The following is a 19,526-nucleotide window of genomic DNA, read 5'->3' as shown; positions in this document are numbered from 1 at the left end:
TATAAAAGCAAAGTACTAAGAATGGAGAGTCAGTTCTTCCATGGAATTGCTCGGCTTTGCTACTTTTTGTAATAAAGTCTATTTGAATTCACAAGCTCTGGTATCTGAGAAATATTTTATTAAATATTTCCACAACACTATCCAAGAGCAGGAATAAGGATCACTGTCCTACGTAATCAAATATTTGAGGTTTTGGTTGTTTATTTATTGTAATTGGTCAATATGGATATCTCTGTTTCTCTCCTCCCCACCCACCCTCTGCTCTTGGTCCTTTCCTCTGCCCTGTGCTGTAGTTTGTGCAGCTGCGTCGGTCGTCGTCGCAGACGAGGAACTTTGCCAAAGCGGTCGTCAATATGGCAGACGCGGTGAGAGCCGTCTGCCTCTGCACACATGCAGACACACACACACTAGAGGTTGACATTACCTCGGGTTCATGCAGGTTCTGCAGGACTTCCTCAGGAACGGGAATGAAATCCTAATGTCAAGTTTGGGACAGGATCGACAGTCCTCACAGGAACGGGCAGTACAGGAATAATTTTAAACGGACTTTTTTTTAGGAGGACATGTCAGGGTTATAGAATTGTTGCTGGATCAGGACAGTACAGGGAAAAAATGGCACTCCCGTGTCAACCGCTCACACACATACATACATACATACATACATACATACATACATACATACATACATACATACATACATACATACATACATACATACATACATACCATATCCACTTTTCCATTTTTATGTTTCCTTGTTTTACTCTAAGATGTTACTGTCCATATTGATCATCAGGTTTATATCATTTGTGTTGATCATCTATCTAATATACATCATAATCAGTTAAAATTGTCGTGGCAGCCTTAACATTCAAATGTTGACCAAAACCGAGTAGCTGATTTAGTTCTGGGTGCCAAGATTACATGAATAGTTGTTCTGGCAAGGGTTGACTTAGTTCCTCATTGTCATCGTGACTCTTTGACCTCAGATTTACAAGGACCAGCTCAACACGCGGATCGTGCTGGTCGCCATGGAGACGTGGTCATCCCAGAACATGGTGTCCGTGGGCAATGACCCCTTGCTGACCCTGAGGGACTTCATGAAGTACAGGAAGGAGAGCATCAAGGAGCGCAGCGACGCCACACACCTCTTCTCGTGGGTTCTCCCCTCATAACACTTGAAACCATACAGACACAATATAATACACACAATAGTCACATTGCCGGAATACCAATGCCCATTCTAGACTCCTATTTCATTCGGTGCTTGATACTGCCTGACGTAAGTGGACAGGGGGAATGTCCAAAGCGACTGTTATAAGCATGTTATTCAGTGGTGTAAAGTAAGGTAAAAATACTTAAGTACTACTTAAGTAGTGTTTTGGGGTATCTGTACTTTACTTTACTATATATATTTTTGACAACTTTTACTTTTATTCCTGAGGAAAATAATGTGCTTTTTTCTCCTTACATTTTCCCTGACACCCAAAAGTACTGGTTACATTTAACAGGACATAATTATGGCACCTATCAATATAACGCTTTGTCATCCCTACTGCCTCTGATCTGGCGGACTCACAAAACACAACTACTGTGTTTGTAAATTATGTCTAAGTGTTGGAGTGTGCCCTTTTCTGTTCGTAATGAAAAATAAGGTGAAAATAGTGCCATCTAGTTTGCTTAATATAAGAAATTTGATGTATAGCATTTACTTTTACTTTGTACTCTTTCTCAAGTATGACAATTTAGTACTTTTTCTACCACTGTACTTAAGTACATTTTAAACCAGATACTTTTACTCAAGTAGTATTTTACTGGGTGACTTTTACTTGAGTCATTTTCTGTTAAGGCATCTTTACTTTTACTCAAGTATGACAATTGAGTACTTTTTCCACCACTGATGTTATTACACCCGCCTTAGTACACGTTGCATGTACACCTATACAGTATCCCTGCACATTGTAAATATGGTATTGGTACTGATCCTGTATATAGATTGTTACTTTCTTATGCTCTTCTTATTTGTTATTTTTATTTCTTGTGTGTTTTTGTTCTACCTTATGTTATTTTTAGTACTACATTGCTATTGATTACTGCGTTGTTGGGTTTAGAGCTAGCAAAGGCATTTCACTGTACTTGTCCACCGTACATTAACACTTGATGATAGCTCCTGTTAATCCCTGTGTGTCCTGTAGGGGGAGGACCTTCCAGAGCAGCCGCAGTGGCACAGCCTACATCGGGGGTATCTGTTCCCTCACACGGGGAGGAGGAGTCAACGAGGTAAGGCCTTTTTGGTTTTTACAGTCATTGACTCACCCAACTCCACAAAAGAAGCCTATTAGGGCATGGCTATTCCAATTCGGAGTACAAGACTCCTGAGGCGTAGCCGAGTGAAACAGCCTGTTTGGAAGAAGCTAAATATACTGCTTGTGTGTGCGTTTTCGCACTTACCTTGTCTTGCATGTGTGTGTTTTAGTACGGCAACGTGGGTCCCATGGCCATCACGTTGTGTCAGAGCCTGGGGCAGAACATTGGCATGATGTGGAACAAGGAGCGCCCTACGGCTGGTAAGACCTGCATTCATCCACATCAACAACTTCTGTACACACTGTCACAGAAAATAGGAGGCAAGCTCAACCTGGCGCAATGTAAACAGCATAGCAGCTTCTTTTCAGATTCAATCAAATGTTAGTTATTAAGCCCTTTTTACATCAACAGTTGTGGCAAAGTGTGTGACAGCAAGTAAGAAGACCCTGGTCTTGTCCCCCGTCATGTGACATGTCCTTGATTCTCTGGCCCTATAGGGGACTGCAGGTGTCCCGACCCATGGCTGGGCTGCATCATGGAAGACACCGGCTACTATCTTCCTAGGAAGTTCTCACGCTGCAGTGTGGATGAGTACCTTCGCTTTCTCCAGCAGGGTGGGGGCAGCTGCCTCTTCAATAAGCCCAGCAAGGTGAGCTCTGGCTGCGGTTGGTTGGAAATGGCGCAGGGAAGGTGGTGGTGGAGGACGTTACATTCTGAGAATGCCAGAAAACATTCAAACAAAGGCATTGTTTTTTGTTTCTGGTGTTGACTCCTGTCCCCTTGTTGTGTTCCTTGTAGCTGCTAGACTCTCCAGAGTGTGGCAATGGCTTTGTGGAGGTGGGGGAGGAGTGTGACTGTGGATCCCATGTGGTGAGTCCTACAGTAAAACCCTTAAGGGCTTCTGAATGCTTCGGTTCGGGTGGTGCTTAGCCGAAATCGGTTAGGCGAACCGAACGAGTGTGCTCGCGTACTCCCTTAAAAGACCTTCGCTTGGGCCTGCAGGCTGACTTAGGTCGTCAGGTGAACAGTGTTTCCTCCGACACATTGGTGCGGCTGGCTTCCGGGTGAAGCTGGCGGGTGTTAAGAGGCGGGTCATTTTTCGGAGGATGCATGACTCGACCTTCGCCTCCCGAGCCCGTCAGGGAGTTGCAGCGATGAGACAAGTTCGATATTGGGGAGAAGAAAAATACAAAAATAACACTTTCGCTTGAAAAACAAGAAATAAGCGGCAATAGTACTGTTTGTTTTTTGAGATGCCGTAGCCAGTGTACACTTCCTGAAAATAGTCAGAAAGAACCTAAGATAACTCAAGAAATCTGTCATTCATTTTGTAGTTTTTCTGAGGAGATCTTAGCCGTGCAATTTGACATCTAACTAAGGTGTTTGGTGCAGTATATCTCAAGTGAAAAAATGTGCATGAAACCAAGTCGTCTAACCAAGTCGCCTGAAAAACCATTGCCGAAGATCAAAAACGAACAAAAACGTCCTCGTAATATATGCACAAACTGTTCCGAAGTGTTTCGGATGGGAAGCATGAAGACGCCTTTAGCCTCTGCATTTAGTATTGTGTGTTGCTACAAGAGTGTGTCGTGTGGTTGCAGGAGTGTGCGCGGAGTGGAGGAGCTTGCTGTAAGAAGTGCACCCTGACCCACGATGCCATGTGCAGCAATGGCCTCTGCTGTAGAGGTTGCAGGGTGAGTACTAGCGTTACACTTTTACATGTCTACCCCACTAGGATGACTGTCTTGTTAACTTGTTGTAACTAGACATTTTCCATTTATTTAACTTTAACTGATATCAGCCACAGTTTGATTGTCATTTCTGACTGAAGTTTTACATGATTCTATGCAGTTGTAGTTTTCATGTATAATTACAGTTGCCTATACAGTCAAATCGGTGCTGTGAAAATAGTGATAACTTTGTGTGACAGTACGAGCTCAGGGGGGTGACGTGTCGCGAAGTGACCAACGACTGTGACGTCCCGGAGACGTGTCCCGGAGACTCCAGCCAGGTGAGACGGCCAATACGCTAAGTCAGTGTTCAGGATACCCTCATTTTGTACACTACTATTTTACTCGCAGCGCAAAGCCAATGTGAATATACTGTACAATCCCACACACTGCTTGGTTGCAAAGTTTTAAGTTTTGCAATACCCCTAAAAAGTAAGCTCTTAGTGTGGGAACTTTTGTCCTTACAAGATGTGCAAGTATATCCTTTTCAAATCAAATGGTATTGGTCACATACACATGGTTAGCAGATGTTAGTGCTGGTGTCGCGAAATGCTTCTAGTTCCGAGTGCAGTAATGTCTAACAAGTAGTCTAACAATTCCCCAACAACTACCTAATGCACACAAATCTAAAGGGGTGAATGAGAAAATGTACATATAAATATATGGATGAGCGATGGATGGTATAAAATCAGTATATACATATGATATGAGTAATGTAAGATCGAAACATTAAAGTGGCATTATTTAATGCGGTATTGTTTAAAGTGACTAGTGATCCATTTATTAAAGTGGCCAGTGGTAGGGTCTCAATGTAGGCAGCAGCCTCTCTTGAGTTAGTGAATGCTGTTCAGCAGTCTGATGGCCTTGAGATAGAAGCTGTTTTTCAGTCTCTCGGTCCCAGCTTTGATTCACCTGTACTGACCTCGCCTTCTGGATGGTAGCGGTGTGAACAGGCAGTGGCTCGGGTGGTTGTTGTCCTTGATGATCTTTTTGGCCTTCCTGTGACATCGGGTGCTGTAGGTGTCCTGGATGGCAGGTAGGTTGCCCCCAGTGATGCATTGTGCAGACCGCACCACCCTCTGGAGAGCCTTGCGGTGTAGGGCGGTGCAGTTGCTGTACCAGGCTGTGATACAGCCCGATCTGTAGGAGTTTGTCAGGGTTTTAGGTGACAAGACAAATTTCTTCAGCCTCCTGAGGTTGAAGAGGCGCTGTTGTGCCTTCTTCACCACACTGTCTATGTGGGTGGACCATTTCAGTTTGTCCGTGATGTGTACGCCGAGGAACTTAAAACTTTCCATCTTCTCCACTGCTGTCCCTTCGATGTGGATAGGGGGGTGCTCCCTCTGCTGTTTCCTGAAGTCCACGATCATCTCCTTTGTTTTGTTGACATTGAGTGAGAGGTTGTTTTCCTGACACCACACTCTGAGTGTCCTCACCTCCTCCCTGTAGGCTGTCTCATCGTTGTTGGTAATCAAGCCCACTACTTTTGTGTCGTCTGCAAACTTGATGATTGAGTTGGAGGCGTGCGTGGCCACGCAGTCGTGGGTGAACAGGGACAACAGGAGGGGGCTGAGCACGCACCCTTGTGGGGCCCCAGTGTTAAGGGTCAGCGAAGTGGAGATGTTGTTTCCTACCTTAACCACCTGGGGGCGGCCAGTCAAAGTCCAGGACCCAATTGCACAGGACGTGGTTGAGACCCAGGGCCTCCAGCTTGATGATGAGCTTGGAGGGTACTATGGGGTTGAATGCTGAGCTGTAGTCAATGAACAGCATTCTTACAAAGGTATTCCTCTTGTCCAGATGGGATAGGACAGTGTGCAGTGTGATGGCGATTACATCGTCTGTGGACCTGTTGGGGTGGTATGCAAACTGAAGTGGGTCTAGGGTGGCCGGTAAGATGGCGTCGTGGTCGGATTTGCCCAAGGGAGGGCAGGGGAGGGCTCTGTATGCATCGCGGAATTTAAAGTAGCAGTGATCGAGAGTATTACCCCCGCGAGTACTGCAATCAATATGCTAATAGAATTTAGGTAGCCTTGTTCTTAAATTTGCTTTGTTAAAATCCCCAGCTACAATAAATGCAGCCTTAGGATATATGGTTTCCAGTTTACATAGAGTCCAGTGAAGTTGCCGGAGGGTCGTCTTGGTGTCTGCTTGAGGGGGAATGTACAGAGCTGTGACGATAACTGACGAGAATTCTCTTGGGAGGTAATATGGCCGGCATTTGATTTGTAAGGAATTCTAGGTCGGGTGAGCAGAAGGACTTGAGTTCCTGTATGTTGTTATGATAACACCATGAGTCGTTAATCATATAGCATACACCCCCGCCCTTCCTCTTCACAGAGAGGTGTTTATCTCTGTCGGCTCGATGCATGGAGAAGACCGCTGGCTGAACCGATTCCGACAACATATCCCGAGAGAGCCATGTTTCCGTGAAACAGAGAATGTTACAGTCTCTGATGTTTCTCTGGAAGGCAACCCTTACTCGAATTTCGTCTACCTTGTTGTCAAGAGACTGGACATTGGCGAGTAGTATACGGCGCTCTGTCTGCCCCTTTTGCAGCGCTGTTGTTTTGGGTCGGCTTCTGTGATTAGATCCATTGTCCTGGGTGGTGGTCCAAATAGAGGATCTGCTTCGGGAAAGTCGTATTCCTGGTCGTAATGTTGGTAAGTTGACATTGCTCTTATATCCAATAGTTCTTCCCGGCTGTATATAATAAGGCTTAAGATTTCCTGGGGTAACAATGTAAGAAATAATACTTAAAAAAACAAAATACTGCATAGTTTCGTAAGGACTCGAAGCGGGGCGACCATCTCTGTCAGTGCCATCTTGGTGGCAGGCTACTCCCTGCTGGGATGTAGCCTACCATACTTTGACTATGTATGTGTGTGTTGTACTATTGAACATGTTAACTAGGCTAATTTATACACTCTGTTGTTCCCCTTCTGCAGTGTCCTCATAATGTCCACAAACTGGATGGTTACACGTGTGAAGCTGGCCAGGTACCTGAATCCAACATAAAGGCTTTTATGACCACATTTGTGTCTGGATTTGTCTCTTTTTTGTAGATATACAAATAATACTGTACCTCTAATACATATAATACTCTCTTGTACTATCTCTTCTCTCTCTCTCGATCTCTCCTTCTCTCTGTCTATCTCTCTCACTCTCTCCTTCTCTCTCTCCCAGGGTCGTTGTTTCGGAGGTCGCTGTAAGACCAGAGATGGACAGTGCAGAGGTCTCTGGGGCCACAGTGAGTAATAACAAAGATTATCTATATACTGACGATATACTGGTCTGAACGCTTTAACAATGGCAATGGCCATCCGTGCTGTATCACATCCGGCCGTGATTGGGAGTCCCATCGGGCGGCGCACAATTGGCCCAGCATCGTCCGGGTTTGGCCGGTGTCGGCCGTCATTGTAAAATAATAATTTGTTCTTAACTGACTTGCCTAGTTAAATAAAGGTTGAATAATATATATATATTTTTAAATACAATTTTTAAAAAAATATTCACCTCCATACAAAAATCTCAACTTGGTCTGCTTTTCTACTTTTAATGTTACTGCCCTCTGCTGGATATGTCAGGAATTGCATGGCAGTGCAATTTATAGGTCCACATGAATCTATATTATAGGTCCTGAAATACTAGCAGTTGTCATGTTATAATTCACACCACACATTTATGATGATGATGCCATGACGTTGCCATCAGTTAAGTACTGCAATAAAGTATAGCAAAGTGAAAATAACATGGTGCTGCAAAATGTGTGTGTGTGTTTTTGCGTGTGTTTCAGACTCAGCCGACCGCTTCTGCTATGAGAAGCTAAACTCCGAGGGCACAGAGAAGGGCAACTGTGGCCGTGACTCCAGTGGCCAGGGCTGGGTGCAGTGCAACAAGCAGTGAGTGACCACAGGCCTCTTTAAACCTCATACTTTCTTATGTACATCGTGTACCTCACTCTCAAGCACACGCCATATTTGACACATTGTCCTAGGCAGAAACTTCTCTCTCTCTCTCTCCCCCTCTATTTTTCTTTCTCTCGCTCCCTCCCCTCTCTCTCACTCTCTCTCTACTCCCTGTCCCTCTATCTCGCTTTCTCTTCTTCTTCCGCTCTCTTTCTCTCCCTCCCTCTGTATCTTTTGTTCTCCTCTCAGGGATGTGCTCTGCGGGTTCCTGCTGTGTACTAACATGTCTGCTAAGCCGAGGTTTGGAGATCTGCAGGGGGACCTCACCAGCCTAACCATCTACCACCAGAACAGATACCTGGACTGCCGGTGAGACCGAAAGAGAGAGAGAAAAAAGAGAGAGTGTGAAAGGAGGAGAGCGAGAACAAGTGTAAGTGACAGAGGAATGAGGTTGAGGTGAAAGTGAGAAGGAGAGAAAAGGAAGAGTTCAAAAGAGCGATAAAGGAGAGAAAGAGCGAGGTCAACTGATCCTGTAAGGAAGGAAAGGCTGAGAGTTAAACAGACACCTCGCTATCTGCCACAGTGATCAAATCGGTTTGATGGACTGTTGTTCCAGTAACCTTACCGTGTGTGTGCTTAAACATTTTTACACTCATGCAACAGTAATGATTTCTTGCAGTTGTGTTAATTCACATGATGTTCTCGTACACTGATTGCTTGCAAAGTTACTTTTATATTTCAAAATGCGCTAGTTTGAATATTTTTGAAGTATAAATATGTGATACATAAATATTTTTAAGTATAATATGATGCCAGTGTTTTATTTGGGCCGGAGCTGTCAGGAGTGCAGTATCAGCACCTCTAATTTCGGGTGAGTTACGCACCAGTTCCTCTATAAAACAAAGTAGCCTATCGTTGGCCTAGATTCACACACTGAGGCAAAAAATGTAGATCAAAGCGGGATCCGCATTGAATAGCAATAGTGAGTGGGCATTCATTTCCTGATAACTGATTTGCGGCTAGTCTGTCAATCTGTGCGTAACAGCAGACCGTTCGAGATTGTGCCAACCTGTGCAACATGACGCACTCTTCCAAATTGTCAAATTTTGTAAGGTCATGGGAATGAGTTTCAGAATTTTTGTTAATGTAATTCATGAATGCACACTTTTACATATCAGTTATCATTGGAATGACTCTTCAGTGCCTGTCTGTGTGTGCCAGTGCGAGTGAGCCGTTGCCGGGAAGAGCGAAAGCGCGACCTTTCAGCAGCGGGTATAAAATAATGACAGGCAACAGACTAGCCGTTATCTCGCTAGTTAACTATCGCTAACTAAGCATTAATGTGGTTGTCGACTTTCCACCGGCTCTATAGTAGATGGCCTAAATAAATCTGCACCGTTGGGAAGATGGGGATTCCCCTCAGTTAGACAGTAGGCAGCGATGTAATTGCGACAACGTTACAAATATTCTAATAGCCCAATTGACAAATAACTTGCTGTGCATAGATCTCCCCTGAAACATGAATATTTGAGCGTTATATATAAACACATATAGTTAGATAGCCTGTCTTACTTTGAAGTAGCCTAGCTTTTCCATTTGATCCCGGATTCATTTAAATTAGGGAATCCTTTTTTATAAAGACCAAAGTATTTGGTTGTAATGTTGCAGTATTGTATATGAAGGGTGGTAATCATCCTCCAGGAGAGCTTAATGGCTTTTGTTCAAGATCTGGTCTAACCACATTGTAGCCTAAACATCAGCTGCTCAACGGGACCTTGGTAAGCAGACTTGGGTGTTTTCAGGGCTGGATCAAAAGCCAAGCCTGCACACCCAGGAGCTGCACAGATAGAGGGTTGACCAACTGTTGACATGTGACTAACAGTGCAGTTCTACTTTGGGGGGGGGGGGTTTAAGTGCCTTGATCAATGGCACAATGGCAGGAGATGGAAGGCCTACATGGGATCAGATACGCAGCCTGCCAGTGTAAAAAATGCTTACTTTTTCATGTAGGCTGTAATAATAGTAATTCAAATTTGGTTGAAAGTCATGGAGAACTCATGGAAAAGGTGTAGGAACCTGTAACAGAGGTCTCTATAGCTAAATGTCATTTGTGATTTTCGGTGGGCATAGTCTAATGGACCGACTTGGAAAAAGACAGCTCCTCCACCTCTTTCATCCCAAGTCAACTTCTTTCATCCCAAGTCGAGCACTGGACATACCAATATGATGAGCGTTGTTCAGTTAGTGGCCCATTCTAACCACCTGGTCCTGTGTTGGTTCAGTGGAGGCCACGCGGTGCTGGAGGATGGCTCGGACCTGGGCTACGTGGAGGACGGGACGCCCTGCGGTCCCAACATGATGTGCCTGGACCGTCGCTGCCTCCCCATGCCCACCTTCAACCTCAGCACCTGCCCCGGAACCAGCATCTGCTCTCACCATGGGGTGAGTTGGACCGCTATGTTGTGGCATCACTTGGGGAGGTTTGGATTAGCAATGTGTTGATCTGGGTCACCAAGCAAAAGAAAAGAAAATAGAGGGACTGTCTGTACTTGAAACATTTTGCTATGGTGTGCCCTACTGAACACACACACACCTGAATTCAGAGCTGTTTGGGTTGAGTGTAGGATTTGTATCTAGATCGATACTACTGACATTGGTTGTTGTTCATGATAGGTTTTCCTTAACTGTTCTGAATAATGCTATACATGTTAATTCACACAATGAATGGATTGATTGTTGAAGTCATGTTCTTGTGGTTTTGAATGCTATTAGATTGTGTAATTCAATTTTATCGACCCCCCCCCCAGACCTGCAGTAATGAGGTGAGGTGTATTTGTGACGCGGACTACACTGGGAAAGACTGCAGCGTCTATGACCCCATCCCTGACCCCACCCCTCCAGAGGGCCCTGAGAAATATAAGGGTTTGTAACTTGCCACTCCCTACATTAGTATACTATCTATAGTACTATGTCTCAATGTCCACGAGAAGGTGGGGATTATCATTTTTTAAAATTTTATTATCAATGTATTGCTTTAATAGATCTGAAAAATCAACACCCGTTGCTTTCATGATTACTGAAGAACACACAGAAAAAAAAGAATTTTTTGAAAGAATGATGTTTAGCAACAACAGCTTGCCAATGCAAATTAATAGCGACCATTCTATTATTCTACGGCAGGCCTCTGAAAGTTTTCAATTTGGATAACACGGAGAACTACCTTGAGAAGTGCTGGAAAATGTGCACAAACACTGGCAACCTCAAGAAAAGGACTTTGGGCGTTGTGAAATCATGCAGAAGTCACTTTATGAAACACACAAATGAAATTGGTGCGGTACAGTGGGAAGGGCAGTAGATATACATTTGGAATGAACATGTTTTGTTTATTGGAAAATTCTAGAAGCCTCAGTGAGGTTTTGGGATCAAGACATTGTTTCCTTCTCTACCTGAGGCAATTGAAAAAGGTTTGCACAACATTTGAAAAGAGAGGAGCGATTAAATAAAGAAATCAAATGACATTGAGTGGACAAGGCAGTAAAATCAGAACTGAACATTTTACTATGGGCCGATCCTTTTTGACACACTTTTCGACATCTTCCATACATACCCATTTGATCAGACATTTTGATGTATAATTTAGATAGGAAAAACAATCACTCACAACATGACGGTTATATGTGAGTGCAATTTAAATTGTTGTTGTTTAAAAATATACATATATAGAGTAGATGAATGTATAGTTTTTATTCAAAATTGCTTAAAAGGAAAATCTAATTTAATGAAGCACAAAGAATGGAATAAAAAGCAAAAATCCCCTCCAATCTGAAACTAACATTTTAAAAGCCCCCTTTGCTGGGTGGAGATTATTTCTGCAGAAATGAAGTAATAGGCGTTTACCTGCCACACTTACCACTGCCTCAATGATACACCGTTTTTATTTCTATTAGATTGCTTGAGCTGATGAAGGGTGCATTCATGTAGTCTCAACCCGGTGCTCGTACATAAGGTCACCGGTCTGTATATGATCATGATATAAATATTGATTTTAAACTCCTGAAATGGACAGGATGCTTACCAAACCTGCTATCCAGCTGGCCAGTTAGCTCATATCCTTCAGCACAAGGAAAATAAACCAAAAATCATCCCGACTTGCAAACTGACTTTAACTGGTTTTAATAGTCAGAATCGATACACAAATATTTTATATACAGTGTCTTCAGAAAGTATTCATACCCCTTGACCTATTTCACATGTTATATTACAGCCTGAATTCAAAATGAATTACATTATTTTGCTTTCTCACCTATCAACACACAGTACTTTATAATGACAAAGTGAAAATATGTTAAATGTTAGCAAATGTACAAAAAAATGTAATTCAGAAATATCTCATTTACAAACAGTAAGTATTCACACCCCTGAGTCAATACTTTGTAGGAGCACCTTTGGCAGCGATTACAACTGTGAGTCTTTCTGGGCAAGTCTCTTTTTGAGAGCTTTCCACACCTGGATTGTGCAACATTTGCCCATTTATTATTTTCAAAATTCTTCAAGCTCTGTCAAATTGGTTGTTGATCATTGCTAGACAACCATTTTAGGATCTTGCCATAGATTTTCATGTAGATTTAAGTCAAAACTGTAACTCGGCCACTCAGGAACATTCACTGTCTAATTGGTAAACAACTCCAGTGTAGATTTGGCCTCGTGTTTTAGGTTATTGTCTTGCTGAAAGATGAATTAATTTCCCAGTGTCTGGTGTAAAGCAGACTGAACCAGGTTTTCCTCTAGGATTTTGCCTCTGCTTAACTCTCTTCAGTTTATTTTTTATCCTGAAAAACTCCCCAGTCCTTATCAATTACAAGCATACTCATAACATGATGCAGCCACCACTTTACTTGAACATATGGAGAGTGGTACTCAGTAATGTGTTGTATTGGATTTGCCCCAAACATAATACTTTGTATTCAGGACAAAAATTGTATTGCTTTGCCACATTTTTGGCAGTATTACTTTAGCGCCTTGTTGCAAACAGGATGCATGTTTTGGAATATGTGTATTCTGTACAGGCTTCCTTCTTTTCACTCTGTCAATTAGGTTAGTATTGTAGAGTAACTACAATGTTGTTGATCCATCCTCAGTTTTTTCCTATTAAAGCCATTAAACTCTTAACTGATTTAAAGTCACCATTGGCCTCATTGTGAAATCCCTGAGCGGTTTCCTTCATCTCCGGCTTTCAGCAACTTAGTTAGGAAGCACGCCTGTCCATTGGAAATGACTGGGTGTATTGATACACCATCCAAAGTGTAATTAATAACTTCAACATGCTCAAAGGGATATTCAATGTCTGCTTTTTTTTTACCCATCTATCAATAGGTGCCATTTGTGAGGTATTGGAAAGCCTGCCTGGTCTTTGTGGTTGAAATTCCCTGCTCAGCTGAGGGACTTTACAGATAATTGTATGTGTGGGGTACAGAGAGAAAGTAGTCATTAAAAATCATGTTAAACACTATTATTCCACACAGAGGGAGTCCATGCAACTTATTATGTGACTTGTTAAGCACATTTTTACTCCTGAACATATTTAGGCTTGCCATTAACAAAGGGGTTGAACGCTTATTTACTCAAGATATTTCAGCTTTTCATTATTTTTTATTAATTTGTAAATATTTTGAAAAACATAATTCCACTTCCAAATTATGTGGTATTATTGTTTGTTGGCCAGTGACCAAAAAAACTACATTTAATCAATTTTAAATTCAGGCTGTAACAGAACAAAATGTTGAAAAAGTCAAGGGGTGTGAATACTTTGAAGGCACTGTGAAACTACTAAATACTCCTGTGCTTATAATGGATTTAAAAAAGCAGCACCGTTCAGTTTTTGTGTTTTGCGGAGAGAAATTCCCTAACTCGAAACAGCATCAGTTATTTCCTTGTAGTTTGGTCCTGAGACATGTAGACCCTTCTAAACACGTACGACAGAAAAGGGTTTAACAGGCAGAAGTATCACGTTGTCCTCTTCTCTTTCTCTCGGCTCTCTAACAACATCTTCTCTCCAACTGTTCAGAAGGTGTACGGCGTTTCTTCTGGTTCTCTGAAGTCTGCTGGGGGGTCTTGTTTTTTTTTTTGGTCCTCCCCCTCTTTTAACCCCCCCCCCTCCATCTACACAGGTCCCAGTGGCACCAATATCATCATAGGCTCCATCGCAGGGGCAATTCTGTTGGCAGCTATAGTCCTAGGGGGGACCGGATGGGGATTTAAGTAAGAGTTCTATCTGGAATGCCTCTGAGTGTTTACATTCCTGTGTGCTTCTAACAGCAGACACGCGTTCCCCCAAGCGCCCATCGAATGCTTATTTTAACCCAAAATGCTCACGCATGCTACTCTATAGGTGCCTGCATTTATGCCTACGTTATACATCATACGAAATGAATGCATGTCAAAAGGTCTCAATGCATACTGTATGCTTCACTCGCTACTCAGTTCCTGCAAATACTGCAGGTGGACCCTGGATGCTAACTTTACCTTACAACACATGCAATGCCCAGTGAATGCTAATTTACCTTGACCTCTGACCTACATTTTCCTGTCTGTAGTGGCCAATCCTGCTCTGCATGGCTGTCTTGGATGCTTTCCTATTGCTTTCTCAATGAATGTGTGTGCTATGCTTATGCAATTGTATGCTATACGGTGACATGCTTGTAAGCTATGCTAGCATACTATGCTATGCAAGTGATTTTCCCAAATGGTAGGTGATGGCAGTCCTGTACTGTTGTCATAGAATCCTGATTCTTTGCCTGTCTGTTCTTGCTCTAAGTTTCTAGCAAAGCAGGGACTGCAGGTGTTCATATCACTTCAATATGACCCATAGCCAAAAGGTAAATTCTCTCTCTCTGTCTCTCTCTCTCTGTGTTTCCATGGATACAGGAACATCCGAAGAGGAAGGTACGACCCCGCCCAACAGGCTATGGTCTGATGGGAAATCATCCCCCATGTTTCATTCACCCTAGTCCCCAATCCTATAGTTCCTCATCCATATAGGCACCTGTCCTGCCATCTCTATCCTAACCCACTTCAATTAGGCTAGTCCCACTATTTCTAGTCTCTTATGCTTGTACCCAAATCCTGGGTGCTAGTTTGTAAAGTTTGCTTAATTTTTGTATTACACTTCAATATAAAAATGTACTTTCCATGTCCTAGTACCCTATCCACGCCTGTTAAATCCCATTTCACACCCTAGTTTCTTACATATGTATACTATATAATACCACTATCTCACTGTGCTCCTCCCAATGGACTTCACTATCATTCATATGGACAGTTTCCCAGATACAGGTTAAGGCCTAGTCATGGACTAAAATGCACTTTCAATGGAGATTTTTTAAATCGAGGACTAGGCTTAATCTGGGTCTGGCAAACTGGTCTATAGTGTTTAGCCGCTATCTGTATAGGCACTTTGCATCCCACAGCCACATATCACACTGTCGTGTCAGCCCACACTGGCTCTGTATGGTTGACTTCGATTGGCTGTCCTGGTTACCCAATCAGATGAGGCAAATAAAAGCTGAACAAGTATTTTTGAAGTGAGAGAGTGTCGGTTGTCAATAGTACATCACACAAATATTTACAAGCATTAAGCCGATGGATCGCCTGGTAGTAACCCTATGGGCAGTGGGCCCTCTCTTTGACACAGTGTATAGGCCTACTTACGCTGTGGTGTATTCTGTTGCTTTTAACTTCTCCACCTCTTTTCCTTTCCTTCTCCCTCGTTTTCTCTTCCCCTCCTCTTTTTTCTTTCTAGATCTGGAGGGGGATGAAAACATCTGTCCATTTGCTGTCCTGTCTTTGCACCGTGTCCTATCCACTTTGAGGAGAGAAATCCAAAAGGTGTCTTCCGTTCTCTTAAACTACAACTCTCACAATTCTCCCTGTCACAGTTCCTTTTCATTTTCTGTATTTCCTGTCAATCTTCCAGCCACAGACGTCTCACCTTTTTGCCTTCGGTAGGTTTAACCTGAAATACATTCCCCGAAACCTTGACCGACAAAGGCCACACTTTGTGTCACAGAAATAGATACATTTGTGTTTTATCACTATGTTGTGTGTGTCATATCCGAAATGTAAGTTTGTCCCCATTGACTCCCCATAGCTTTCTTTTTCTATAATGACGTTTGAGGATGTTAGAAACTTGACCAAGCTGTCCAGGACATGTATACTCTCCATACAAGTGCTTGTACTGAAGTTATATCAATTTGACTTAGTCTTTCCTGCCATTTAGACTTTTCTACTGGACTATGACGCTTTAAAAAAATATATTTCCTGTGACGAGGGAGGAAGGATGATTCTGATATCCTATGTAGGGCTACTATTAAGCTTCTCTCTCTAGTTGCAATTTACTCGTGGGGAAGTTCAACACGCTGACAAATACCATACATCCTACTACAACCATGTATGATGTATGGTAAAATAATAATAATAACAACAACATATGGGACCCAGCGGGCAAAACTGGTTGAAATGATGTCATTACAACCTGAACAGAAAGGTTGACAGTTTTGTCCGCTGTGTAGGTCATACAATACGTCTGGTCTCTAATGAGGGTTATCGTAGCTCTTTGGTTAGTGATGGTGAACTGCAAGCAGTAAATGAGAAAAAAAACGCTTAGCTAGGCATTTCTATTAACATTCCATAATAACATAAAATAATCATCATTTATATTCTTCTCGTATGTTGCTCTTCAGTATCAAACAGTAACCTAGCGTTAATCACTTATCCAATCTAACATGATATGCATAAACGTATGAATGTATAGCTCAACCTTGCGAGTAGGCGAATGCTTTTCGCAATCTCTGTCGATATGAAGTGTACATTTTGTACGGAGATGGCTACCTAGCTAGATTAAATAGTCTATTGCACATACACATCCAGACGTCAAATGTGTATTGTACTGTATAAAATGTAATCCATATAGAGATCGAGTGTGAATACATGTATGCTGAATATGGGTGCTTTAGTACATAATGTATATTCTAGGCGCTCAGATGTTTTCGACAGCTGGGACATAGTCGTAGCTGCTCAAATGAAAGCACAAATTTGTGAGTGGACGCAAATCTTTCCTCTTTTTCTGTATCCTGCATCAATGGGAGATTCCGTATAAGCAAGAAGTTTAGACATTTGAGCTTCATTACAATGGTATTTGTAATTACATTGACAGACTAAGTATTTCATTGAATGACAAAGTCAAATCAAGCGGCCCTTTGATTAAAGGGACAGTACACCCAATTTTAGTGAAATTTGCCTTTACCTAGGATCTGTTGACTACTTTCAAAGAGAGATGAGCTTGAATAAGAAAAACGGTGGTAGCTTGCGTGTGCCGCTGTCTCACTCCTTCCTCTCAGTACCTAATGAAAGAGTATTGTTTTAGGTTCAGAGTGTATACTGCGAGTCACCAAATACAGACCTACCACTCCAATCACAGGCACTGGTCATTTTTAAAGTTACACTGCCAGCCTAAAGTAGCATCAAGTATACTTGAACTCTTATTTAATCTGTATCTCTGTGTATTCAAAAATGTTAGTCAAGAATGGACATTTCAGGAAGCTTACCATCACAGTCCATGTACTCTTGTTGTTCGCCGCCTCAAAGGATATCGCAAAACAATTGTTCGCTTTTAGACTTAGAATGTAAATATTTCCGGTGTATAAAACAATGTGTATGACCTTTAACATTTTCTAATAGCGTGGCCTGTTGGTGTTCTCTGTCGTATGTTATTGTATAGTTGCTATTGACTGAATTCGGGGAGTTCGCTGAATGAAAATTAAGCCTGAGCCTGTTCTCAGGATCTTCCTCTTGCCTTTTGTTATTTTCTATGTTTAATGTAGGCTGTTTGTTCAAATTCTGGGTTGTTTAGTAGGCTACCGTGTCGTTTGTTTTAATGTAGATATTTTACATTCCATGGGTAAGATGACAAAATAGCCTTTTTAAAAGTTGAACCTGGACAATGCCACTGTCGATGAAAACACCTCGCGGGTTAGGAACAGACTACATCTGTAATATCTATCCTCCTGCCTGGAAGAGTAACTGTTGACATGACTGGTTCTGTCCTCATTTGTTGCTGGCCTTTAGTGTGCCTTGTACATCACGACACAGCCTCCTTAAGATCTGCCTTGGAGGCCAGTGAACCTTTTCTCAGTCCAACAGGATACTCGAAATGCTCTTAACAAGGTTTAAGGCTCTTTTTGTAGAAATAACAGAATGCCAGTTGATATTAAAGTTATCCCTATGTAAGATTCCTAATAGTTACACCAGGCCTCCAGGTTAAGTCTGGCTTTACATTTAAAATGATACAGTATGTGGTCGAGCCAATGGGTAATTGGGAAATTGTGATATAATGACGACGTATGTCGATAAATCGGCTTACCAGTTCAAATATACTGCAACATATTTTGCCCTGTTCCTATTCAGGGAACTTGTTCACACTAGTGTTGCTTGGTAACTGTACATCCCTAAAAGTGTGTAATGTGTAAACAGGATAGGGATATAGAATATAAATGAGGAATTATTATATTTCCGTTTTACCTTTACGCTGACACACAATGACCCTTTTTCTCAGGCTACTGTCCGTTATGCTGTTTGATAGACTAGCTATGAAGATTTAGCGGAGCTTTGTCTAAACTATATTTTGTAAGTGATCAAATATGATGATTAGTTTGTTGTTTTGGGACCATTAATACACTGAGCACTGTGTTATGGGAAATTCTTGAATTTAATAGACCGTTTAGGAGTTGACCAAAAGACTGCTTTGGGGTTGACAAAAAGGTAGTTTCGGGTTTGACCAAAAAATCTGTTTCAGGGTTGACCAGAAATGTGGAGATAGATTGATACAGGCGATTTGGTAGACCTTAAGAGATAATAGCCAAATGGCCCTCTGTCATCCAAATGTTTGATCTCTTTAGTCTAATTTCTAGTTTTTAATTTGACCCCCACACAGTCTTGGCAGACTTACCAACCCTCCTGAGTGGAGCACTTAACAGCCTTTGTATGAGTGGAATAGCATTGGCTGTACATATAAACATAATCCATGTGTATTTGTACATAGGCATTCATTTGACATGTATAATATATGCAGAGGTATTCATAAAACCATTTGTATTGGACTGACCTATCAAATACCAGTGTACTTAGATAACCTGCAATATCTTTAAATAGCAGACTTGAAACCCAACAGTGAAAATGTGTACATTTTGTGTATAATTGACTGTGCATTGCTCCCTGGCCTAGTGATTCCAGGATACGTATTGCATTTATATAGAATAGCGTCGCTTTGAGGTTATTTACTTTTGGTTTACTGTTTAGGACTTGAGTTCGACTTATCCTTTTTTCCACGTGTGATGTGTGCAAATTCTGGAGCTTTCATTTATTTATTTTTTGACCTCCCTGCAACTGTATATTTGAATCACAGTTCTGGAACAGATATCGATTTATTGACTTCGTATATTTTTTAAGACCTAATAGGAACAGGTGATAACATTTCAACGACGAGAAAATGGGGAAGAGAAATAAAACTGAAGTGTGGAAAAACCA

At 42.0% G+C, this 19,526-nt stretch overlaps 1 protein-coding gene across 5 annotated transcripts in view; it reads left to right on the top strand.

Moving 5' to 3' along the window:
* Window positions 1–19,523, top strand: part of LOC106579163 (disintegrin and metalloproteinase domain-containing protein 11) — a 48,799-nt gene extending 29,276 nt beyond the window's left edge. For 2 of the 5 annotated variants that reach the window (XM_014158784.2, XM_014158783.2), the window contains 16 exons: window positions 294–365; window positions 990–1,156; window positions 2,196–2,280; window positions 2,477–2,567; window positions 2,805–2,956; window positions 3,106–3,177; window positions 3,909–4,001; window positions 4,238–4,318; window positions 6,987–7,037; window positions 7,225–7,288; window positions 7,835–7,940; window positions 8,196–8,315; window positions 10,229–10,388; window positions 10,754–10,868; window positions 14,871–14,888; window positions 15,745–19,523. In XM_014158784.2, the coding sequence (XP_014014259.1) occupies window positions 294–365; window positions 990–1,156; window positions 2,196–2,280; window positions 2,477–2,567; window positions 2,805–2,956; window positions 3,106–3,177; window positions 3,909–4,001; window positions 4,238–4,318; window positions 6,987–7,037; window positions 7,225–7,288; window positions 7,835–7,940; window positions 8,196–8,315; window positions 10,229–10,388; window positions 10,754–10,868; window positions 14,871–14,888; window positions 15,745–15,950 (1,653 nt within the window). In that variant the 3' untranslated portion in view covers window positions 15,951–19,523. Of the gene's footprint in view, window positions 1–293; window positions 366–989; window positions 1,157–2,195; window positions 2,281–2,476; window positions 2,568–2,804; window positions 2,957–3,105; window positions 3,178–3,908; window positions 4,002–4,237; window positions 4,319–6,986; window positions 7,038–7,224; window positions 7,289–7,834; window positions 7,941–8,195; window positions 8,316–10,228; window positions 10,389–10,753; window positions 10,869–14,113; window positions 14,205–14,870; window positions 15,519–15,744 lie in introns of those variants that run through there. The other 3 variants (XM_014158786.2, XM_014158785.2, XM_014158787.2) reach the window with 3 other exon arrangements.
* Window positions 19,524–19,526: the final 3 nt, after the last annotated feature.

This window comes from Salmo salar, chromosome ssa19 (assembly GCF_905237065.1).
Source record: "Salmo salar chromosome ssa19, Ssal_v3.1, whole genome shotgun sequence".
Classification (NCBI taxonomy): domain Eukaryota; kingdom Metazoa; phylum Chordata; class Actinopteri; order Salmoniformes; family Salmonidae; genus Salmo; species Salmo salar.
This window is presented reverse-complemented; position numbering and strand designations above follow the sequence as displayed.